At 41.5% G+C, this 22,538-nt stretch overlaps 1 protein-coding gene across 1 annotated transcript in view; it reads left to right on the top strand.

The window, feature by feature from the left end:
* The window catches only part of CD40LG (CD40 ligand), a 228,914-nt gene that overhangs the window by 1,519 nt on the left and 204,857 nt on the right, over window positions 1-22,538 (top strand). Inside the window, exon 2 of the mRNA XM_069212448.1 lies at window positions 53-187. Coding sequence (XP_069068549.1) covers window positions 53-187 — 135 coding nt within the window. The remainder of the gene's footprint in view (window positions 1-52; window positions 188-22,538) is intronic.

Genomic DNA, 22,538 nt, shown 5'->3' with positions numbered 1-22,538 from the left:
TTAGAGTTTCAGACTTTCAAAATAATAAATATATATTTTTGTCTAAAAACAGGTAGAAGATGATATGAGTTTGACCGAAGATTACTTGTTCATAAGAAAACTAAAGAAATGCATGGACGGGGATGGGGAAAGAACCTTTTTGAACTGCAAGGAAATCGTAGTGCGGTTTCAGAAGCTCTTACTTGAGGTAAACTGATATTGCAACTTAATGGTTGTGCTGTAATGACTTTTTTACTATGTCTATCTCTTCTTCAAGTCCTATCTATTTCTCAGGCAACACTATGCAAGAAGCCCTGATTGTGAGCTTATGAGATTCTGATTGTCAGATCATTTGTGGCACACTGCAGTGTGTTTTGTGGATGTTGTCACATATTTGGAGAAACGTTGTCCATTTGCCAAATCTCTGACCTAGCAATTCATGTTTTTAAAAGTTAATTATTATTTTAATAGATTGTAAAGCTTTTTCATAATCCTGATCTCTCTGGGGAGTTTTGTATCCCTTTGCGCGAGGGTCGAACCTAAAGTCGGTTTTGGTTTATTTATCGTTCTGCCAGGTGATTTCTAGAAAGAAACACTTGGTTGAGGAGCACGTGATAGGTAAAAATAAAAATGAATATCTGAAAAACACTACATGATATACCGGTGGTATGAAAAGTCATGCCATTTCAGAATTAAAAGTTGATGATGATATATTTGTTAATTGCCTGAGTTGCTCGCCTCCCATTTCATATAATTGTGGTGGTTCACGATTTACTAGAAATAACTCTGCCTAGAAAGTTGTGGAAGTCCTAATGTCAAAGCCTCCATTCCCTCAAGGTCAGGTTGGTCTATCATCCTTTTGCAAGCACTGTCAGTTCCTTTAATTAATAACTTCAGCCCTACCTCATATGATGGACATTTGTACTGGGTGCCACGGACTTTAAACCTGAGTTCTGGGTATAAATGACGCATGCACAATTCAAATAAGTGCGATGCAAAGTGAGTGTTTTTTTTGTGGACTAAATCAATGACGTTCACAAAATGTATCTAATGTAAATGTAGATAAGATCGACTGATGTCAGTAATCTCAAAATGTATTGCCACGGAGTCACATGCAATTTTTACGCAGCTTGTGGTAGCTCCAGGTAGCACTGTTGTTAATGGAGGATATTATTATTTGCGAGAAAATGTATTTCAAATCAGATATAAAAGCGAATGACTCTATCAAACGCACATTTTCACATAAAGCTGCACTTTCGTTCACCCATTTTGGTAATTGATTAAAGTGCAGTGTTTCAGTCATGAAGCAAGGCTAATAGTTACTGAATTGTTTTAGCTATAGTTCCTGTGGCTATATTGTACTTCTGAATATTAGAAGACCATGGGGGTCCATCTAGTTTCTGCCCTGTTTCTTGTCAATCTCGCATGAAATATCTTATCAATTACTACTTGCCTACATCCCTAACAAAATTTAAAGCACTGCTCAAAAACCCTTCCTGTCTCTTGCATTTAGTTTATTTAACTATTGCTTTCTTGAGTTCATAATGATTTAGAACAACATGACATTCAGTAATGTTACTAATGTTACTATAATGTATATACTGACACTTCATTGGACCATTTTGATTACTTTGTACATATTTTAGACATGAACGATGTGTAAATTACATCAATGAAAGAAACTGGTTGACTGGAGTGAGTTAGATAGTAAGGGAAACGGTGGCTTGTGTTGATGCGCCTCTTACCCCCTACACCAGCTCATCTGGATGGTGACAAACATCTTTATTCATAGAATCATCTTGCTTCCAGACGTTTAGTTTTATATTTGTAAGCTGTCATATTATTAGGCTTCCTGCATAACTCACTGAGTTGAATCACAAAAAATAGAATTCTCTCCATATGTTAAGATTACCCCTGTTCATAGCATAGCTTTCAAGCTGTGCAACTGAATTGTGTGAAACAGGCCTAAGTGTTCATCACACAGGTTCGAGTTAATGAGGAATGTCCTATCACGAGTTTTATCAGCTAAGTGATCTTTCTACGAGTTCAAAACTATCCTCTATAGCTTCACTGAATGCGGATTATCTATGGAGAGTAACCCTGGCTTTTGGCTGGGGTTGCTGGTGCAGTAAGAAGTCCTCACGTTGTATCTGTGTTACGGACACATCACTTTGAGCTAACTATTTACCCTGTGCCAATCTCCAAGGTTAATTACATTTTATTAGACACATTTTAAGGCCTCAGAGCTCTTTCTTCAATATTTTTGGTACTGATATCAATCAATAGAAATAAGAAAGGATAGTTTGAAAAGATGGGTGCCTACTAGCAAACTGCATTTTGTAGTATGTATAGAAGCTCTATAGCAGTATTCACAAGCATACAAGTGTAAAGTTCCACCTCACCATCTTTTCTATGAAGAGATCCCCACACATGTAAACTTACTACGTAGCAGTAAATGTGAGAGGGACCAGGGAAAGTAACTGGAAAATAGGCCATCCTTACTACAAGTTGGGAGGGTTCAGGAAGGAGTAGGACTACCAGACTTGCAGGGACTGTCAGACCCCCATATTACGAGGTTTGCAGGCAGAGCCCCCAACCTACCGCCATCCCCACCAGGATCTCAAATCCCGATGGGCTGACAGCGGTTGTAATCAGCCAGGGCAGCGCTGAACTCGGCGCCTCATGCTGATTACAACCTTGTTCTCCACAAGCTTTTTCATTGTGGTTCTACCGCCATGAAAATGCTGGCAGAGAACAAGTTCAGGGGGCGACACAGGGGCCCCTGCACTTCCCATGCCCGTGGCATGGGTAGTGCAGGGGCCCCCTGCCCAGCACCCTGAAATGTGCGTTATTATGAGCTGGCAACAATGCTCCATGCACCATGATTCCCTCTCGTCAGCCCAGTGGGAAAGTTGAGAAAGGGCCAGCGGGCAGGTCGCCAATATGATGGCGGCAACCCCATCAGGAGTTTGTCAGACGGGCGTTCCCATCCTCCAAACTCATAATTGGCCCCTATGTGATTTTGTGGCTCCAGCATTTTTCATGTAATTAAGAATTTGCCACATAATCCACCATTTGCTGCCTTATTTGCAGATTTTCACAAAAAAATGTTTCTAGCTCAAAACAACTCAGAAGTGAACTAGTCACTTTTCAGTAGCTTATTGCGAGATTTGAGTGTTAAAATGGAACTGATAAAGTGAAACCTTTGCTAAGAACTTGCTAATATGGATAAGAACGACCAAATGATGCAGTAACACTGTCACAATATGCACCTCATCACACCTTATAATTTGCCTTTTCTCCTTGCATAATTTAGTCAACTCTGCCACATAATGTGATCCTATCCTTCCACAAAATTCTAGTGGCCCTGGCTGAAGATGTTTTCCTCCTGAAAACAGCATATCCTCTCTAAAGACATCTGGACCTAAATTACTGAAAGGGTGCACTGTCCTGCACCTTTCAAAAGGTATACCTGGTGCTGACCAGAGCAGTGCATTCTATTATCATGAATGTACTGCCCCTAACTCACGGCTGCCCTGAGTGGCATTGTATTCATTAAAACGCAGAGTGGCTGTTCACAAGCCTTTTAATTTTTCACATAGCAGGCGGAAGCCACCTGCACTTTAGAGAGGAGACAGAGATCTCTGCAGTCAGGTGAAGTGAGTGATTGCACCCGCCTAGAGATGGATGTCTTGATGGTCCATGGGATCCCTTTGTGCCTTCCAGGGAGACCCCTTCAAGGCGCACTGGCTCAGCGCTACCTTTTTTGGTGCATTGTCAGTGCACTTCCTAAGGGCCTGTTTGCATCTGCACCTGCATCCACATCTATAACAGGGTGTGGGCGCAGAGACAAAGGGATTTCCTTATGTGCAAAGAGCGATACCCCATGCAAATGAATGGAAAACTCTTTCAAGATAGCGCTGGCGCTACATGTGTGCCAGTGCTATCACTATTACAGAAGTTGCCCCAAAAGTGTCTTGGGCCCCTTCTGTAGTACCATAGTGCCCCAGAGATGCACAAAGCAGGTGCTCAAGACCATTGCCCCCCCAGTGTATGATTAAAATACGGCCCCTGATCCTTTTACTTGCCGTTGTGTGGTATCAGGTTCGCTACTGAGAAGTGTCACCTTTACCGCAGAACCAGTAAGATCTTTGCAACCAGCCCTCAACACTTTTAGCTAGTGGGTATGGATTGTTTTCAAGCCCACAGTTAAAGGTCATGACTAATGGATGAAGTGTGGCTGAAAAAAACATATAAAATAACTATGTCATACACATAAGTTAAGTAAAATTGAAGGAACTTGGCTGACACAGACCTAAGAAAATGGCAATCGTTCTTGTCATTTGCTGCCAGCCTCTTGCCTTTGAGAAAGAAGAAAAGAAAGAATGAAGGCAACAAAGAAAGAAAACAGGAAAGGAAACAATGCAAGAAAGAATTAAACACTAGAAAGATGGAACCAAGGAAGGAAAAAAAGAAAGTAAGAAGAAAAGAAAGCAAGAATGAATGAAAGCAAGAAATAAAAAAGAAAAGATAGAAAGAGGGAAATGAGGAAAGAAATAAAGAAGTAATGAATGTAAAAAAGCAGGAAAACAGGAAGTAAAGAAAGCAAAATAGGATCAAAGCAAGAACGAATAAAAGAAAGGATAGAAAGACAAAAAGAAGGAAAAAAGAGAAGAGAAAGAAGAAAAGATGAAACGAAAGCAAGAAAGAAGAAACGATGGAAGGAAGGAAGAAAATAAAAGAAAAAAGCTGAAAAGGCAAAAAATGGACAGAATGAAGGAAGGAAAGCTGAAAAGAAAATAGAAAGAAAGGACAGAAAAATGGAAAGAAAGAAAGACAATTAAAAGAAGGAAAGAAAGAAAATAAATGAAAAGAAAGAATGAAAGAATGAAATGAAATGAAGGCAAGCGAGAAAGAAAGTAAGAAACAAGCAAACATAACAGGAAGAAAGAAAGCAAGAATTGAAAGGAGGTAGGAAGAAGGAAATTAAAAAAAATACAAGTTCTGCAAAATAAACACAGTAAAGGCTGATTTTTTCTGGGCAAAATGTATTAAAGAACCATTGATGAAACTGAGTCCATAATAAATGTGCTCTGAAAGATTTCCACTTATGAATTCACATGTATAATATTAAAGCTTTGGTTTGTCTACTGAATGCAGAGCAAAAAGAGAATAACACAATTCTTAACAGTTTCAAGGACACTTCAAGGGGAATTTACAACAGCATTGGAGGGGGATGGGAACTGATAATGCATGGAATGTAACCTGTTCTCACATCTGAAAGAAAGATCATGCTTTGACTCAAAACATTCAAGTAATTTTAAAGTAAAAGCAAAAACACTGGCACTACCTTGTGTGCAGTCCTGCTCATTGTGAAAGAGCAAAGCGCAGTCACTCAAAGTAAAGGTGACCAGTGGCTGAAGTTGGCTGCCCCATTATCCCATGCTGTATGTTGTAGTGGGCATGAGCACAATGACACAACAGACCAATGAATGAAGTGAGGTGGCTGAATGCACCTTCCAGTAACAAGAAGTATATTTTGTAAATAATTTTATGAAAATTAAAAGATCTTGACCTAAAAAGTAATGTTGTATGGGTTGTGCTACCAGTTCACAGAGTGTTATAGGGTGATCCATGTCATGAGACAATAGATCAGACACAACAAATACAAACAAGCATTGACAAAGCCATTAGGTTTTGTCTATGTGAGATGTATTGGCTTTGCCAATGTTTTTTGGACAAGTTTAAAAACAGCGCGGGCTTCTGTGCAACGTGGCTTACAGTAAAGAAAAATCAAGAAAAAAACAATATGACGTGGCCAGCGTTGAGTGTATCATAGCAATACTCATTTTTTAACTTTCAACCATGATGCACAGCAATGTGATTGATACTGTGCAACATGGTTAACAATTAGAATTCAAGTGCTTTGATACTGTCTTAGGCAAAACCAAAAATGGAAGTGCTCTGTAGGAGTCTTTGCACATAGGCCACAGTCATTGCTCTGCAGGTCCAGACTGAGGATCTCTGGGCGAGCTCTTTCAGAGGCCGCACATGTACAGAGCGAAATACGATGATATGCATCATGATATATCTGCAGTGGTTGTGCTCCCTGTGAGTTTTTGTGTTTTTTTAATACAATATAACAGAAAACGATTGGTACCAGGAATGAAGTGCATTGGGAGAACTCTGCAAGATTCATTGTACACATTTAGCGATAGTGTTTTAAGAGGCTGTGCCTGAGAGGTACTCGGGATCCTATATGGGAGACTTTCCACATGTGCAGAAATACATGATGTTTAAGGTTGCCACCGAAGTACAAAGGAAGAGGTCAAATAGAGTTTCATCATGTTCAGGTGCTGTGGTGGGTAACAGTTATTACTGAGGGTAAAGACACCATTTACTATCAAATCAGGATACTGAAGGGGGACATCAGAAAGGACTCAGGCGTGCTAACAATAATGTGTAAGGAATATGTCACTATACTCTTGAAGTGGCTTACACTAGCTAAACGGTGTCTGGAACAACAGCTGGTGCAAAGTGCTTGGTTTCAAGTGCCTCATCTGAGCTCTGTATAGAATGAGACAGAGTGCTCCTTGCTTGAACTCTGCTACAACAGTAGAGCTGTGCCAGTGCTCTCATGTTCACCAGTTCCATGCACACCATACTACTGCAGGCACAGCAGATCTCTTACATTTCACAGGATTGTGCATTATTAGCTCAACTAGATCCCTATCTATTCTGGGGTTTGTGGTCCTGTTGATCCATTCTAAAAGAAAGACTACAGCTCCCAGAATGCAAAAAATGTCCCAAATTAACTAAATTGATATGGATCTGAGAAAAACGTAAAAGATTGACCAATCTACAGAACCAGTGTGTGTTTCATGATTTGGCTGAAGTGCAACCGCACAGCTGTATCCGGTGGAGTGCCCATGGCTTTGTGTTTAGATTGACTTACATTAGTTTAGGCATGTCTGGAGTAGAAGAGGAAGCTTCATGATTGGTCGAAGTGCATCAGCAGAACTACGTGGAGAGTTTGTGTTTAGAATGAGGCACTTTAGCTGAGCTATCTAAAGTAGATGAGTATACTGTAGGCTTTGTTCGTAGTGCTTGTAGTAGCAGATAGGGCTCCATGCTTAGATTGAGTACCTCTATTGTAATATCAGAAGAAGCATGGTGCTTGGATTGAGGTGCATTAGTAGAGTTGCTTGTGGGTAGCAGAGGGGGCTACTTGATTGGTTTGAGAGAACTTACTAAAGCTTATTCATTAGGTGACAATGTGCACCAGTATTCAATTTTTCAGGGGATTAGTGAGGGAAGGAAACCGTTTTCAAGGAAAAGAAAATTTTAATGAAAAGAAATAAGGAACAGAAATATAGATTAAAATGTTTCTAATTCTACTAATACCTTACTCTACTGTCCCACTTTCAGGGCAGTAGATGTGTGAAATTGGAAGTCGCAGGGGGTCGGGGATTTTCAGTTTCTAACAGAAATATTTTCCAAAAGATAAAATGAAATTAAGACATGCATATGAGAGTCGTGGAAGACTTGAAGCTTGAGTTATGACTCTAGCAGGGAAGATAAAGACAGAGACTGTCATGTGACAGCTGTTGGCCTAATCCGGTTTTCCAGCTAACTAGCAGCGCCTCACCTCCCCCCAAGAGCAGGGGTGATTGTGGCAACCGGGCGCATAACAAGATTGACTTCTCAGGGGAATTCGTGGTGTATCAGATCTCATCCTTTTCTCTCAGTTACATTAGTCTCATACATGCAAAAACAAGCAAAGGCAGAGAATGATTCAATAAGGTTTATTGAATTAGCTGCATCTTAGATAAAATGGCATGAATTGCAATAACTAGGATGATACAACACACTAAAGCAAAATGGTGACAAGAAGAGTGAAACACAGGAAAAATCCCACCATACTGTCACTAAGCGTAACATATACGGTTCCTACATGAGCTATGTTAGAGCACAGCATGATAAGCCCTAATCCGCCCTTCAGGATTCCCCCCCTGAGAAGACATCATCCCCCATACCTAAGCAAGGACGCCTGTTGTCTATAGAGACACCATCCCATGTAGGCCAGAGAACCGGTAGTCTCAGCAAGCAACTGTAGCAAAGTCAATCAGCATGCGGTTGTGGTCATCTGGCTGGAATCCCCCTCTAAAATGCATGGGCCAGAGAAATGTTTTATAATAAAACAGCTGATGTTCTGAGAAAACGTCTTCATGTCAGGATGTGTGTGTTTCTGTAAACATTGGAGACCCAATGTACCACTTGTGCCAGCAACCCTATCTCGTTGCTGCCTTGAGGAAACCACAAAGTTAAAAGAAGATCTTGCTAAAATGCAGTGCTTCAATAGGCGAAAGAACAACTAGATAAAGAAAATAAAACACCACCACAAATGTGGCCTATTCTGAAATATAAAAAATGAAAGCAGAATGAAATGTAACTGGACAAAAGTACACAAGCTGCAGGACTAAAATGGTTATACAATAGGTCATTATAGTTAGGTCCAGATTTTGAACTCACAAAACCACAGAAATGCAGCAGTTATAGTTACCTCAACTAACAATAACTTGCACCCTTGTATGTGCAGTTTTCTCATCAATAATTTCACTGCATATGTTGCAGTGATATTATCAGTGATGTCATAGAATATGTCATGAGTGATGTAATATGTGGGGTAATTAGCAGTTCATGGCGAGGGATTGAGATAGTTACTTTAAGGCATATGTTACAGTTACTTGCGGTAAATATAAGTGCTGAATTTCTATGGTTTTGTGTGTGTAAAATCTGAATCTAACTATAATGTCCTGGTAACCTTTGTTTTTTCAATGAAGTTCTAGGGGTTTTTGTAATTTTATTTCCTAACTTTAGCGCCCCTGTAGCTTTTGGTTTTTCAGTGAATTTGTATGTTTGTTTAATGCTATTTTCTAATTATAACGTTCCTGTAACCTGGGTGTCTGAGTGGTTGTGTGCGTGTGCAAGTGGGTATGTGGGTGTGTGGGTCTGTTAAGTGGGTATGTGGGTGTGTGGGTCTGTTGAGTGGGAGTGGCTGTGTGGGTGTGTGAGTGGCTGTGTGGTGGGTGAGTGGTTTTGTGGGTCTGTGAGAGGGCATGTGAGTTGCTGTATGGATCTGTGAGTGGGTGTGTGAGTGGCTGTATGGGTGTGTGAGTAAGTGATTGTGTGAGTGGGTGTGTGAGTCCTTTAGTTGGTGTGTGAGTGGCTATAATGGTGTGTGAGTGGGTGTGTGAGTGTGTGAATATGTATGTGGGTGTATTTTTTGTTTATCGCGGTCTGGATCAACTGATCCACCCAAATCTATGAGGATCTGGGAGTATCCGGGTGGATCCATGGATCCTCGCATGCTAAGAAAAAACATTTTTTGGACAAGTTCTTGCCCTTGAGGGGCCACTAACAGACCACTCCCATAGGGACAGGACACCTCTACCCTGACCCCTTCTATCACTTTTACATTTTATTTTCCCCCCTGGGCACCGAGTCCTGATTAACAAAACGGCAGCCACAACTTTTCTCTCAGGTGGTGGCCAGCCAATCATGGCATTGCTGCTGGTGAGTGGACCTGCAAATCCACCAGGATCCACAGAGGATCGGCGGTGGATCCACGTCTCAAGATAAACATAAATAATTTACTTTTTTTTACACCAAATTACAACAGCACTCTTTCTGGACCAGGATATGGTGTAAGTCCGTTCAGCAGTTCAGGATATACTGGTGTCTAAATTCCCTATGGAGAATTGCATGGGGAAAATGTGTTTTGAAGCCCCCCTTTTATCTCGGTCCCTGCTTGATGGATCATCTAAAAACTTTGCAGACAACAGCTGAAGTGACTGGCAAATTAGTTTTGAACATTTCCTTAAAATTCATCAAATGGCACAAAAGTTATTAGCAAAACAAAAAAATTGAAACTAGGTCCTAACTATAAGTACCTACTAGGTAATATAGATAAATTTATATTTTTGATTAGATACAAAGGTATACATATATCATTTAATCCTTCTCCTTACACCCAACCCCTCATTCCCCGGATTCCCTCCCAGTGATGTCTGATGACGTCAGCACGCGATTGCGTGCTGACCTCATCAGCGGTCACCTTCCAGCGCGATGCTGAAAAGAAATGCTAAGAATTTCTCTTCCACTCGGGAGGAGGGGACAGGCAGAGGCAGTAAAGGAAAGGAAAGGCCTTTCCTTTCATGTCTCTGCAAGCATTTCTGCTGCCCGATTGCGATGCGATCGGGCAGCAGAAATGCCCACTAGACACCAGGGAGTTTTTTTATTTTTATACTTACACATAAAGGGAGCAGCCCCTTGGGCAAGGGCCACTCCCCAGGAGGGGCAAAATATTTGTAGGCTTTTTCAGCCCACCCTGGGTGCAGATCGGCCTATTATAATTAGGCATTTTCTGCCCCAGAGGTGGCAGAAACCCCTAGACACCGGGTATATATATATATTTTGGTTTACCTATGTTTTTATGTATGGGGCGTGACCCCTTAGGCAAGGGTCGCTCCCCTGGGGGACAAATTGTATTTAGGCCATGTCTGCCCCCAAGAGGGGCAGATCGGCCTATTTTTATTAGGCCAATCTGCCCCCAAGGGGGGCAGAAACCACTAGACAACATGGATTTATTTTTTCTACTTATGCATAAGGGGAGCGGCCCCTTGAGCAAGGGCCACTTCCCGGGGGCAAAATATTTTTAGCCCTTTTATACCACCCCAGGGGCAGATCGGGCTATTATAATTAGGCGGATCTGCCCCCAGGGGGAGCAGAAACCCGTAGACACCAGGGATATCTTTTTTTTTTATTTATTTACTTTATGGTGCAGAAGGCCCACCAGGGATGATTTTTTTTTCAAAATTAGAGGGTGTGGTTATAGCCATACCCCCACCCCAAAGAAATGGGGCAAAGTTGTTCTGCCCACCAGTGGGTCGATGTGGCAATTACCCCCAAACCACACCCCAGGGTGGTAGAAGGTCTACTAGATGTCAGGGAGTTTAAACAAAACTAAAAATAGTGTGGTGGTGGCTACCAGCAGTATGGGCATGGTTATGCCCCCACCCCAACTGAAGGGGGTAACAGTCTTTCAGCTCTTCCCCTGCATAGTAAAACATCTTATCCCATGTCAAGCAAGAGCACATTTGATTATTTGGGGTTTTGGTTTTACGTTTGGGCCATGAAAGCTTGGCTAACTCTCAAAATTTTCCCACTTGGAATGGTGAGGGTTGCACTTTTTGGACTTTGAGGTGCTGCCATGTAGAAAAATCCACAAAACCTAGACACATCTGAAAATATAACATCTGGGTGAGTCAAGGGTGGTGTACTTCACATGCACCCCACACCATTATCTTACCCACAATGCCCTGCAAACCTCCAACTTTGCTGGAAATCAAACATTTTACCAACATTTTTGTGATGGAACCTTCCGGAATCTGCAGGAATCCACAAAATTCCTACCACCCAGCATTGTCTTACCTATACCAATAACAATTCTGCCACACTTGTCAGCCTAAAAATGTTTTTTTTCAAACTGCCCTTGGTGACCCCCTTTTTTCCCTCTCAATTTCAATATGTTTTGGCTCTTCCCTGTCACAGGCACTTGGCCCACCTCCACAAGTGAGGTATCATTTTTACCGGGAGACTGAGGGGAACGTTGGGTGGTAGTAAATTCGTCCTGGTGCGGTGATCCCACACAGAAATGTGTTTTTTTTAGCTAAATTTTAGGTTTGCTGAGGATTCTGGGTAAGACAACATTGGGGGATTCATGCAAGTCACAACTCCCTGGATTCCCTTGGGTGTCTACTTTTCAGAAATGTTTGGAGTTGGTAGGTTTCCCGACATGGCTGCTGAGCCTAGGATCAAAAACGCAGGCCCCCCCCCCCCCCACAAAAACAGGTAGTTTAGTATTTGATAATTTTGATGTGTCCACATAGTGTTTCTCAAATTCCAGAACTTTCTGTCACTGAAATGTAAGGGAAAAAGTGTTTTTTTGGCTAAATATTGAGGTTTGCAAAGAATTCTGGGTAACAGAACATGGTGAGAGCCTCACAAGTCACCCCATCTTGGATTGCCCTAGGTGTCTCGTTTTCAAAAATGTGCAGGTTTGGTAGGTTTCCCTAGGTGTCGGCTGAGCTAGAGTCCAAAATCCACAGCTTGGCACTTTGCAAAAAACAGCTCTGTTTTCTTTGGGAAAATGTTATGTGTCCATGTTGTGTTTTGGGGCATTTCCTGTCACAGGCGCTAGGCCTACCCACACAAGTCAGGTACCATTTGTATCGGGAAACTTGGGGGAACGCTGGGTGGAAGGAAATTTGTGGCTCCTCTCAGATTCCAGAACTTTCTGTCACTGAAATGTGAGGGAAAAGGTTTTTTTTTTGCCACATTTTGAGGTTTGCAAAGGATTCTGGGTAACAGAACCTGGTGAGAGCCCCACAAGTCACCCGATTTTGGATTCCCCTAGGTGTCTAGTTTTGAAAAATGTGCAGGTTTGGTAGGTTTCCCTAGGTGGCGGCTGAGCGAGAAGCTAAAATCTACAGCTAGGCACTTTGCAAAAAACACATCAGATTTAAATGTAAAAATGTGATGTGTTCATGTTGCGTTTCCTGTTGCGAGCATTAGACCTACCCACACAGGTGAGGTACCATTGTTATAGGGAGACTTGGGGGAACACAGAATAGCAAAACAAGTCTTATTGCCCCTTGTCTTCGCATGCTAGTATGAGCACCCCGGAATTCAGAGATGTGCAAATAACCACTGCTTCTCAACACCTTATCTTGTGCCCATTTTAGAAATACAAAGGTTTTCCTGATACCTATTTTTCACTCTTTATATTTCAAATGAATTGCTGTATACCCGGTATAGAATGAAAACCCATTGCAGGGTGCAGCTCATTTATTGGCTCTGGGTACCTAGGGTTCTTGATGAACCTACAAGCCCTTTATATTCCCGCAAACAGAAGAGTCCAGCAGATGTAACGGTATATTGCTTTAAAAAATATGACATTGCAGGAAAAAAGGACAGAATAATACATAGAGAAAAATTTCTGTTTTTTTTCACCTCAATTTCAATATTTGTTTTATTTCAGCTGTTATTTTCTGCAGGAAAACCTTGTAGAATCTACACAAATTACATCTTGCTGAATTCAGAAATTTGTCTACGTTTCAGAAATGTTTAGCTTTCTAGGATCCAGCATTGGTTTCACACCCATATCTGTGTCTAACTGGAAGGAGGTTGAAAGAACAACATTTTTAAAAAATGGGGTATGTCCCAGTAAAATGCCAAAATTGTGTTGAAAAATGTGGTTTTCTGATTCAAGTCTGCCTGTTCCTGAAAGCTGGGAAGATGGTGATATTAGCATCGCAAACCCTTTGTTGATGCCATTTTCAGGGGGAAAAAACAACAAGCCTTCTTCTGCAGGCCTTTTTTCCCATTGTTTTGAAAAAAACAAAACTGTTGCTGTATTTTGGCTAATTTCTTGGTCTCCTTCAGGAAAACTCACAAACTCTAGGTACCTCTATATTCCCTAGGACGTTAGAAAAAAAAGGACGCAAATTTGGTGTGGGTAGCTTATGTGGACAAAAAGTTATGAGGGCCTAAGCGTGAACTGCCCCAAATAGCCAAAAAAAGGCTTGGCACCTGAGGGGGGAAAGGCCTGCAGCGAAGGGGTTAATAGCTGAATAGGGGTTAAGGGTGGTAGTCAGCTTTTAGGTTTCAGGGATGGTAAGAGAAATGGTTGTAAAGAGTTTTTAGGTTTCAGGGATTGGTAGAGTTAACAGGTACTATGGGGTTATTAGGTTTGAGGATACAGTAGAAGTAATGGTTACTAAGGAGTTTTTAGGGTTCAGGAATGGATGGGGTAAACAAAGTAGTAAGACATTTTTAGGTTTAAGGGTGTGATAAAGAGTAGTAAGGATTTTTTGTTTTAGGTTTGGAGTGGGGTGATATATATATATATATATATATATATATATATATATATATATATATATATATGTATATCACTTAAAAAACCATGCATGGTGAGGGCGCGAGCTATAATTACCTCAGGGGATGAGTTATAGCTACTTGAGGTAACTCTAACTATAACCTGTGAATGGCTATGGTTTTGTACATTTAAAATGTGAGCCTAAGTTTAACGTCCATGTAACCCTTGATTTTTTCAGTGAATGTATATGTTTTAATTAATGTATAGTCATTTTCATTGCTATATGTTAATCCAACCACTGCAGCGGTGCTTGGCCACCAAAAGGCCCTGAGGCCAACCCCCTATAAGCACCCAACCTTGCACTGACTTCACCTGTGCACAGCGGAGGTTGCCCGCAAGACCTAGCCTGCAGCTGGACCCTGCGGCCAACCCCCATAACCACCCAACCCCATGCTGTGCAGAGCCTCTTGGCCGTGCATGGCTTAAGTTGGCCGCAGCCTCTCTTGATATGAGAATAGATGTGAGAGGCTGTACCTGGGGGGGAGAGTGGCTGTGAGAGTGTCTGTCTGGGTGTGAGAGTGCATACATTAGTGTTTTAGTGGGTGTGTCAATGTGTGCACAGGTCTGTGAGTGGGTGCATGAGGGTGTCTGTGAGTAGGTGTGTGAGAATCTGAGTGGATCTGTGAGTGGGTGCATACATATATGAGTGGGTCTGTGAGTGGATGCGTTTGTCTGGGTCTATGAGTGAGTGTCTCAGTGGGTCTCTCAGTGAGTGAAAGAGGGCCTGAACGCGTCTGTGAGGGGATGCGTGAGGGTGTCAGTGGGTCTGTGAGTGGGTGAATGAGTGACTGAGTGGGTCCATGACTGGGTGTACAAGTGTCTGCCTGGGCCTGTGAGTGGTTGTGTTCGTGTCTCAGTGGGTCTGTCAGCGAGTGCATTTTTATGAATGTGTATTTTGCATTTTCAACAGGGTTTGCGACTCCGTCATGACATTACACATGGGGACACATAGGGGACGCGACAGAGTCGCGACTTGACAATCATGGAAAAAAAGAGTTTTGAACCATTTCAAACTAATAAGGAGTCCCTCAGACACACATTGTTGCACCTCACGGTTCACGAGATCAAAGTACCTCTAAACTGACCCCTTTTATTATTTACAGCCCCTATTCCCATCCCCAGTGCCATTAACCAGTTGATAAGATGGCAGCTGCAACTTTCTCTACAGGTTGTGACCAGCCAATCTCATTACTTCCTTCTGTCGCACAGAGCCGCAATGCTTCATGTTGGTTTCGCAACAGATCAATGTCCCTATAGATACAAATTTGGATTTCCTCAAATTTCCTAACAATTACTGCACAATCTTGCCCCAAATACCAAAAAAGGCTCACTCTGGACCAGGAGCTACCTTTCTGCCAAATTTGGTGTAATTCCGTCCTGAAGATGTGGTGCTATCGCTTTTCAAAATCCCCATAGAAAAATGAATGGGGAAAACATGTTTTGGGACCCCCCCTTTCTCGGCACCCTCAGAAGATCACCCCAAAACTTTCCAGACAGCAGCTGATGTGAGCGTGAAAGTTTTTGGACAATTTCATGAAGATTCATCAAGCGACACCAAAGTTAATAGCAAAATAAAAAATGCTTTTTCTGTAGAAACTAGGTTCTAACTATAACTACCTAGTGGTGACTGGGTAATATATAAATATAGATAAATAGATGGATAGATAGATAGATAGATAGATAGATAGATAGATAGATAGATAGATAGATAGATAGATAGATAGATAGATAGATAGATAGATATTTAGATATATATGAATATATATTCACTTAAAAAAACAAAGGTTACAGGGACATTATAGTTAGGCTCACATTTTAAACATACGAACTTCGCCTGTTATAATTGGAGTTATCTCAAGTAACTATAACTGGTGCCCTAAGGTAACTGTAACTTGTGCCCCGCTATACAGTTTTTTAATCAAAGATTTTACTGCAAATATTACAGTGATATTATCAATGATGGAATCAAAGATGTCATGAGTGCAGTAATTTGTGGAGTAATTAGCAGTGCATGATGAGGGGGTTAGTTGTTACCCTAGGGCACGAGTTATAGTTACTAGAGATAACTCTAACTATAACAGGTGAATTTCTATGGTTTCATAAATTTAAAATGTAAGGCGAACTAGAACATCTCTGTAACCTTTGTTTTTTTTCAGGGAATTTCTATGGTTTTTCTAATGTAAAGTAGTTTTCATTACTATACGTTAAATCAATCACTGCTGCTCACCGCCTTCAGCCAGACCCGGTGGCCAACCCCACTACCCTTCAAATCCACCCTGCACATGGCCCTTTGGCCGTGCGTGGCAAGAGGTGGCCACGGTCTGTCTCTCTGGGTGTGAGAATACGTGTGAGAGGGTGTATGTTGGAGTGAGAGTGACTGTCAGAGTGTCTGGGTGTGCGAGTGGGTGCATCAGTGTCAGTGTGGGTCTGTCAGTGGGTTTGTAAGGGTTTAAGTGGGTCTATGAGTGGGTGTGTGAGTGTCAGTGGCTCTGTGAATAGGTGCCTGGGTGTGTCTGGGTGTGAGAGTCGGTGCATCAGTGTCTTAGTGGTTGTGTCAGTGTCTGTGTGGGTCTGTGAGTGGATGCTTGAGGGTGGCAGTGGGGTCTGTGACTGGGTGTGTGAGAGTCTGAGTGGGTCTGTGAGTGAGTGCGTGAGTGTCTGAGTGGGTCTGTGAGTGGGTGGTCAGGTTGTGAGTGGGGCTGTGAGTGGGTGGACAAGGGTCTGAGTGGGTCTGTGAGTTGGTGCGTGAGGGACTGAGGGGTGTGTGAGTGGGAGAAAGAGATTGAAAAAGAGAATTTGAGAGGGAAAGAAAGAAAATGAGAGGAGAGCGAATGTGAGTTTTGTAAGCTTTGGTGAATGTTATATTTAGAATGATAGATTTCTGGACAAATTAAACAGAAAAATGTATTTGTCATTTGAAAAGAGTGAGATGGCCTTTCAGTCTGAAGCTTAAACTTTTAAAGTTTAAAATAAATTAAAATAGAGAAATGACCACTGACAGACCTGGACTAGAACCCTCAACTCTCAGTGTGAGAGTTTATGACCTTAACCATTATGCCACAGGACCCTCCAGTGTTGCAGTTATTGCAGGGGGAAAACATTGCAATCAGTGCTTAATCTGTGCTTAATCTGTGCTTGTTGTTTCTGGAATGGAGCACCAGCACTTATTTTTGAGGAAGACGGAGGAAGAGAAAAACGAAAAAAAGTCACAATGGGAGAAAGCAGAAAGCTGCAAGAGTGAGCTGAAGGGGCAGGGAGTTGCTTTAAATGGATTGAAGAGGCCTGAGATGGCTTCAGGATTACGTTGCCTCAGTATTCCGTGTTCGCACATTAAATTGCAGCAGTCACTTGTTTAAGAGGAGAGCTTCGGGCATAGGCACGTTTTTATTGACAAATTGGGCACTGATTGCTCTTCCATCCCATAATGGGATGAAAAAGAGAGTGACAGGACAATGGGGGAGCTTCAAAGCCCCACGATCCTAGCCAGATTCCCACGTCCTTTGGGAGCTAGCATTGCTCCCACAAGCAGGGAGCTGCTTTTAATAGTAGTTATGTAAGGTTGTTCACACGAAGACGTCACACACATTGATGACTTAGACAGATTTATTGTAGAACAAATACAAGTCGAGATGAACGCGTCCCACTGTGACGGGCATCCTAAGAGGACAGCAGCAACTGACGCTTTCTGGAATGTGGCCTCGGACGCTCTCTGCAATGTGGCCTCGGAAAGTCAATAGAAAACATTCTGAACAAAGCTATCCTCGAGTTCTTCAGTTATGCTTGTACCATCCATATCGCCACTGTAAATCATAACATTCTACCTATCCACATTCTCCACAGTCACATCAGAGTTGGCGGTGTACAATCCTCTTTCCATGCGATCATGCACATATTTATCCTCAACTTTTCTATTCGTAGGTAGATTCTTACTCTCTATCCTTTTCTTGCCAATTTTCGCCACTCTTCTTTTTCTCCACCACTTTCCCCCTTCCACTTTAACCGAGTGTTTCGCCACCTGAATGATCTTAATTTCTGGAAAGAACTTAGACCCTCTCTTCCTACATGGTCTCCTTATTTTCACTTTCTATCCCACCTTATATTCCACATCTTTCACCCTTTTGAGTTCATCACATCTGCTTTTAGCTTTGCCTTCAGAAGCTTCCACTTTTTGTTTCATGGAATCCAGGCTAGGAATTCCCCTATCAGGATTAGATTTCTCAATCACCCATTTTGGGGATAATTCATCAAAAGAATGTCTCCCTCTCAATAAAGCACAAGGGATAATACCACTCATAAACTGTGAAGTATTATGATAGCACCAAATCCTATCCCAATTGCTTCTTGAACTTGCCCACCAGCCGCAATAGCTAATTGCACGGTTTCCTTCAACATGCAATTGACCCTCTCTACCATGCAATTACCTTGAGGACAAAAAAGCACAGTGGTCAAATGTTTGATTCCCAGATTTTTCAGGAATTATGTCATTTGATGTGAGACAAACTGTACACCATTGTTTGTGACTACAAAAGCAGGCACCCCTTCAGACCTCCCTCAAAAATGCTATTACATTCAAGGTACTTGGGGCCAGATGTAGCAAAATAACATTTTGCGACTTGCAAATAGCGAGTCATTGCGACTCGCTGTTTGCAAGTCGCAAAATGTTATGCAGAACGGTGTCTCAGACACCGTCTGCAAGTCGGTATGGGGTCGCAATGACCCACCTCATGAATATTCATGAGGTGGGTCGCAAATTGCGGCCCCATACCGACTATGGGCACTCGCAAACATGGAGGCCTGCTGTCGTCAGCAGACCTCCGTGTTCGTGACTGCTTTAAATAAAGCAGTTTTTTTTTTTTTTTTTTAAGTGTAGCCCGTTTTCCTTAAAGGAAAACGAGCTGCACTTAAAAAGAAAACCGAAACCTTTAGTTTCGGTATTTTTTCAGGGCAGGGAGTGGTCCCTTGGACCACTCCCTGCCCTGAAAAAATGTTTTTGGGTCCAGTCACAAACTGGAAGGGGTCCCATGGGGACCCCTTCCAATTTGCGAGTGGGTTACCATCCACTTGAAGTGGATGGTAACTGCAACACCATTTGCGACCGCATATGCGGTCGCAAGTGGTATTGCATACCACTAGGAATCGCAAATAGGAAGGGAACACCCCTTCCTATTTGCGATTCTGAAATGCATTTTGCGAGTCGGTCCGACTCGCAGAATGCATTTCTGCATAGGAAAATGTGATTTGCAACTCGCAAACGGCAGTTTTTGCCGTTTGCGAGTTGCAATTCCTTTCCTACATCTGGCCCTAGGTTCCTTCAAATAATTGTATGCCACCCATTTGAAGTGATAGTCAACAACCACCAACACAAATCTCCACAGCCGTGCAGGGAATGTCACCGGACATAAAGGAGTGTTCCTTGTACCTATGGACTTTTTAGCCAGAGCACACACTGCACAACTGTCAACCATCACCTCCACATTAACATCCAACCCCGAACACCAGTAGTAAAGACATAATTGTTTCCTGGTGCCTGTAATGCCTCCATGCCCGCTATTTGCTAACTTGACCAACCAGCTTCTCAATTCACTTGGAGGAATCAACTTGGTACCTCTCATCACTAAATTCCCCTCAACACTTAATCCCTTTTGCACCTTAAAAATGGTTTTAAATCATCAAGAATCCGTCCCTCTTTAGGCCATCAAAGCATTATGTAATTCTTCATAGCCTTAAAGACCTGATCGCACTCAACTGTATTGTCCCAGCACTCTCTAGTAATTACACCTTCAGATACAATAATTCTGTCAATCATGCCAATCACCATCTCTTTCTCCTCTCCACATATGCTTTCAGCATCATTACCATCAATAGTGAGACACCTTGAAAGAAAATCAGTTCTATAGTTTTTTCCCCCTTGAATATGTTTCATTCTGAAATTAAAATTATGCATCTTAGATAAGACAATCAACCTGGGTCTAGAATTACTCAGTCCCTTATCATTCCACATGTACATTAATGATTTGTGGTCAGTGACCATCAAAAGCGCTCAACCCCACAATTAAGTAGAAAAGTGCTACGAGAAGCGAATGCCACAGAACTTTCCTGCCCTTCGTGCAAATGCGTGAGCATCGCACCTATCCCCAGATTAAAGGCAGCAACTGTCACAATAGATGTGGCCTTCTCATTGAAAGGTTGTATTGAAGGAGCTTCAACAATCAACTTATTTAAGGTGTTAAATGCATCATTTTGTTCTTGCTCCCAAACAAATTTCAAATTTTTTTCTTAGTAATTTACTCAAGGGTTCACACTGTAAGACAAGTTTTGCACAAACCGAGAATAAGAATCACACAAACCTAGAAAAGAGCTTAATTGATCCTTCTCGATGGGTGTGAACACTTCTCAATCGCCATCCACAGGTCATTTTTAGGCTTGATCCCTTGTGAGAATATCCTCTGACCTAAATATACAACTTCCTGCAACAAGAATTTGCATTTCTGTTCTTTGACTGTGATACAATGTTCTTCCAAAATTCCTACAACTCTATCTAATTTGACTAAATGAGATTGTAATGCCCCACTCTCTTCCCCCAATAATTGGTGCATCAATTTCTGAAATACATATAATAGCCACCATTATAAGAGAAATTAATTGTGAGTATTCAATGGGCTCAATCACCCCAACCCAACACAATTTCTTGAGATGTTCCTTAAGTTTCTCTCTAATACTCAATAGGACATTCCTTACTTTGTGAATGACAGGGACAGAACTAGGTGTTAATATGATTTTGTGTTCATACACTCTAACTACTTCTAACTTGTCTTCAAATACTGACTTATGTTTGGAGATGACCTAATCTAAGGATTTAACTTGATCTGAAGTTTTATCCGCCAAGGAAGTTGGTTGGTCGATGCTGGCCTAAGGACCATCCCAAAGTTGCCTTGAGCTTTCCAACCCAAAATATTATACCTATGCTTGGCTACATAAACCTTTGTGTGAATAGATCTATTCTCATAGAGCATGTTCTGCATAAAGTAGCCAATCATATCAATTTCCTGTCCTCCAAACGCTACAGTGCATATGTCAGGAGGGAACAGCTTCAAGCCATGTCACCTTTCAAAACATAAATTGTCTGAGATAATAGTAATGGGTGAGCCAGAATCAACAGTTACTTGAATGTTTTGTGTCACCAATTTTGACCTCACACACTGGATCCCCACCAGCGTTTACTTTATTAGTACTGGTACTTATTGTCTTAGCAGATAAAAACATTATTTTGTTTACATTAGTTTCACAAGCTACAGAGTCATCTCTGGAAATGTCTTGGTTTTCAACAAACCTTGTCCTAGGTGAATTTCTGCACACTTGTGCAAAATGTTTAATCTTTCTACACCTCGAGCACAACTTACCAATTGCCGTACAATTACTAGCATTGGCTACATTACTTTTTGACTCACATTTAAAACATGCATTCCCCTTCTAATTTTTCTTCACCTCGAGCTTATTATATGTTGCTGATTTGGTTTTATATGAAATACCATTTACACTTTCAGAAGAAGACATCTTAGCATTACCCAACTCTTTTGAGGCCAAAATAGGTCTTCCAATTCCTCTAGCTATGTCAAGGGTTTCTGCAAGTGTGGGATCCCTACAACATAATATTTTTTCCTGACTTTTAGAATCAAAACAATTCACTACAAGCTGATCTCTTAAATATTGCTCCAGAGGCCCAACAACTCAAATGACGAGGCTAAAATTCTCAATTCAGCTACAAAATTATCAATAGTTTCACGTTCATATTGTGTACGGATGAAAAATTTGTGCCTCTCAACAATTATGCTAGGTTCTCTTTCAAAATGTTTTTCTCTTCACTGCTTCAGTGAACTCATCCCATTCAGTGGACGTTTGTGATCTGAGTAGCGGTTGATAATCGAAGATCCACTGCCCTTTAGTCCCCGAACTATTATATAAAATGTCCTTTTTTCTAGCAACAGGGACGTCCACACCATCAATGGCAACTAAATACCTGTTAAATGACCTGTAGAATTGACTACATTAAATTTTTTGCACATCTGGTTCAGTCAAAAATGCAATGGGCAAATTCGCTGTTTGCATTTTGTTAACAAATCTAGAAAGTTTAATTTAAATATATGAAAGGAAACAGTTTTTTTTTCTTCTTTAAGATCTTTCACAACCATAAACTAGGTGAGCTAAAAGTCACCTCTAGGAAATGAACAAACCCTAAGAAAATGTAATTAAAAGATACTAGATTTTAAAATTCTGACATCAAGTACACTTGTAATGGTGTGCACATCACCACGATCCTTGCAGGTGTGCTCTGAAACAAACCTCCCCCGAAGTATATTTCCTTTGCTTTGCCTTAATGTGTTCAAAGTACAATCACAACGGTGTGTTCATCACCACGATCCTCTCAGGAGTGTGCTGAATCGAACCTCCTCTAAAATGTATTTCTTCTGTTTTGCCTTAAGGTGTGCGCATCACTGAATATAGCGAAACAGGCATGTAGAATATCTTTGGCAAACAAAAAACGTTCGGAAACTCCTTT

This window comes from Pleurodeles waltl, chromosome 2_1, assembly GCF_031143425.1.
Source record: "Pleurodeles waltl isolate 20211129_DDA chromosome 2_1, aPleWal1.hap1.20221129, whole genome shotgun sequence".
Lineage (NCBI taxonomy): Eukaryota > Metazoa > Chordata > Amphibia > Caudata > Salamandridae > Pleurodeles > Pleurodeles waltl.
The sequence above is the reverse complement of the archived record's forward strand: the minus strand, read 5'-3'. Positions and strand labels throughout refer to the sequence as shown.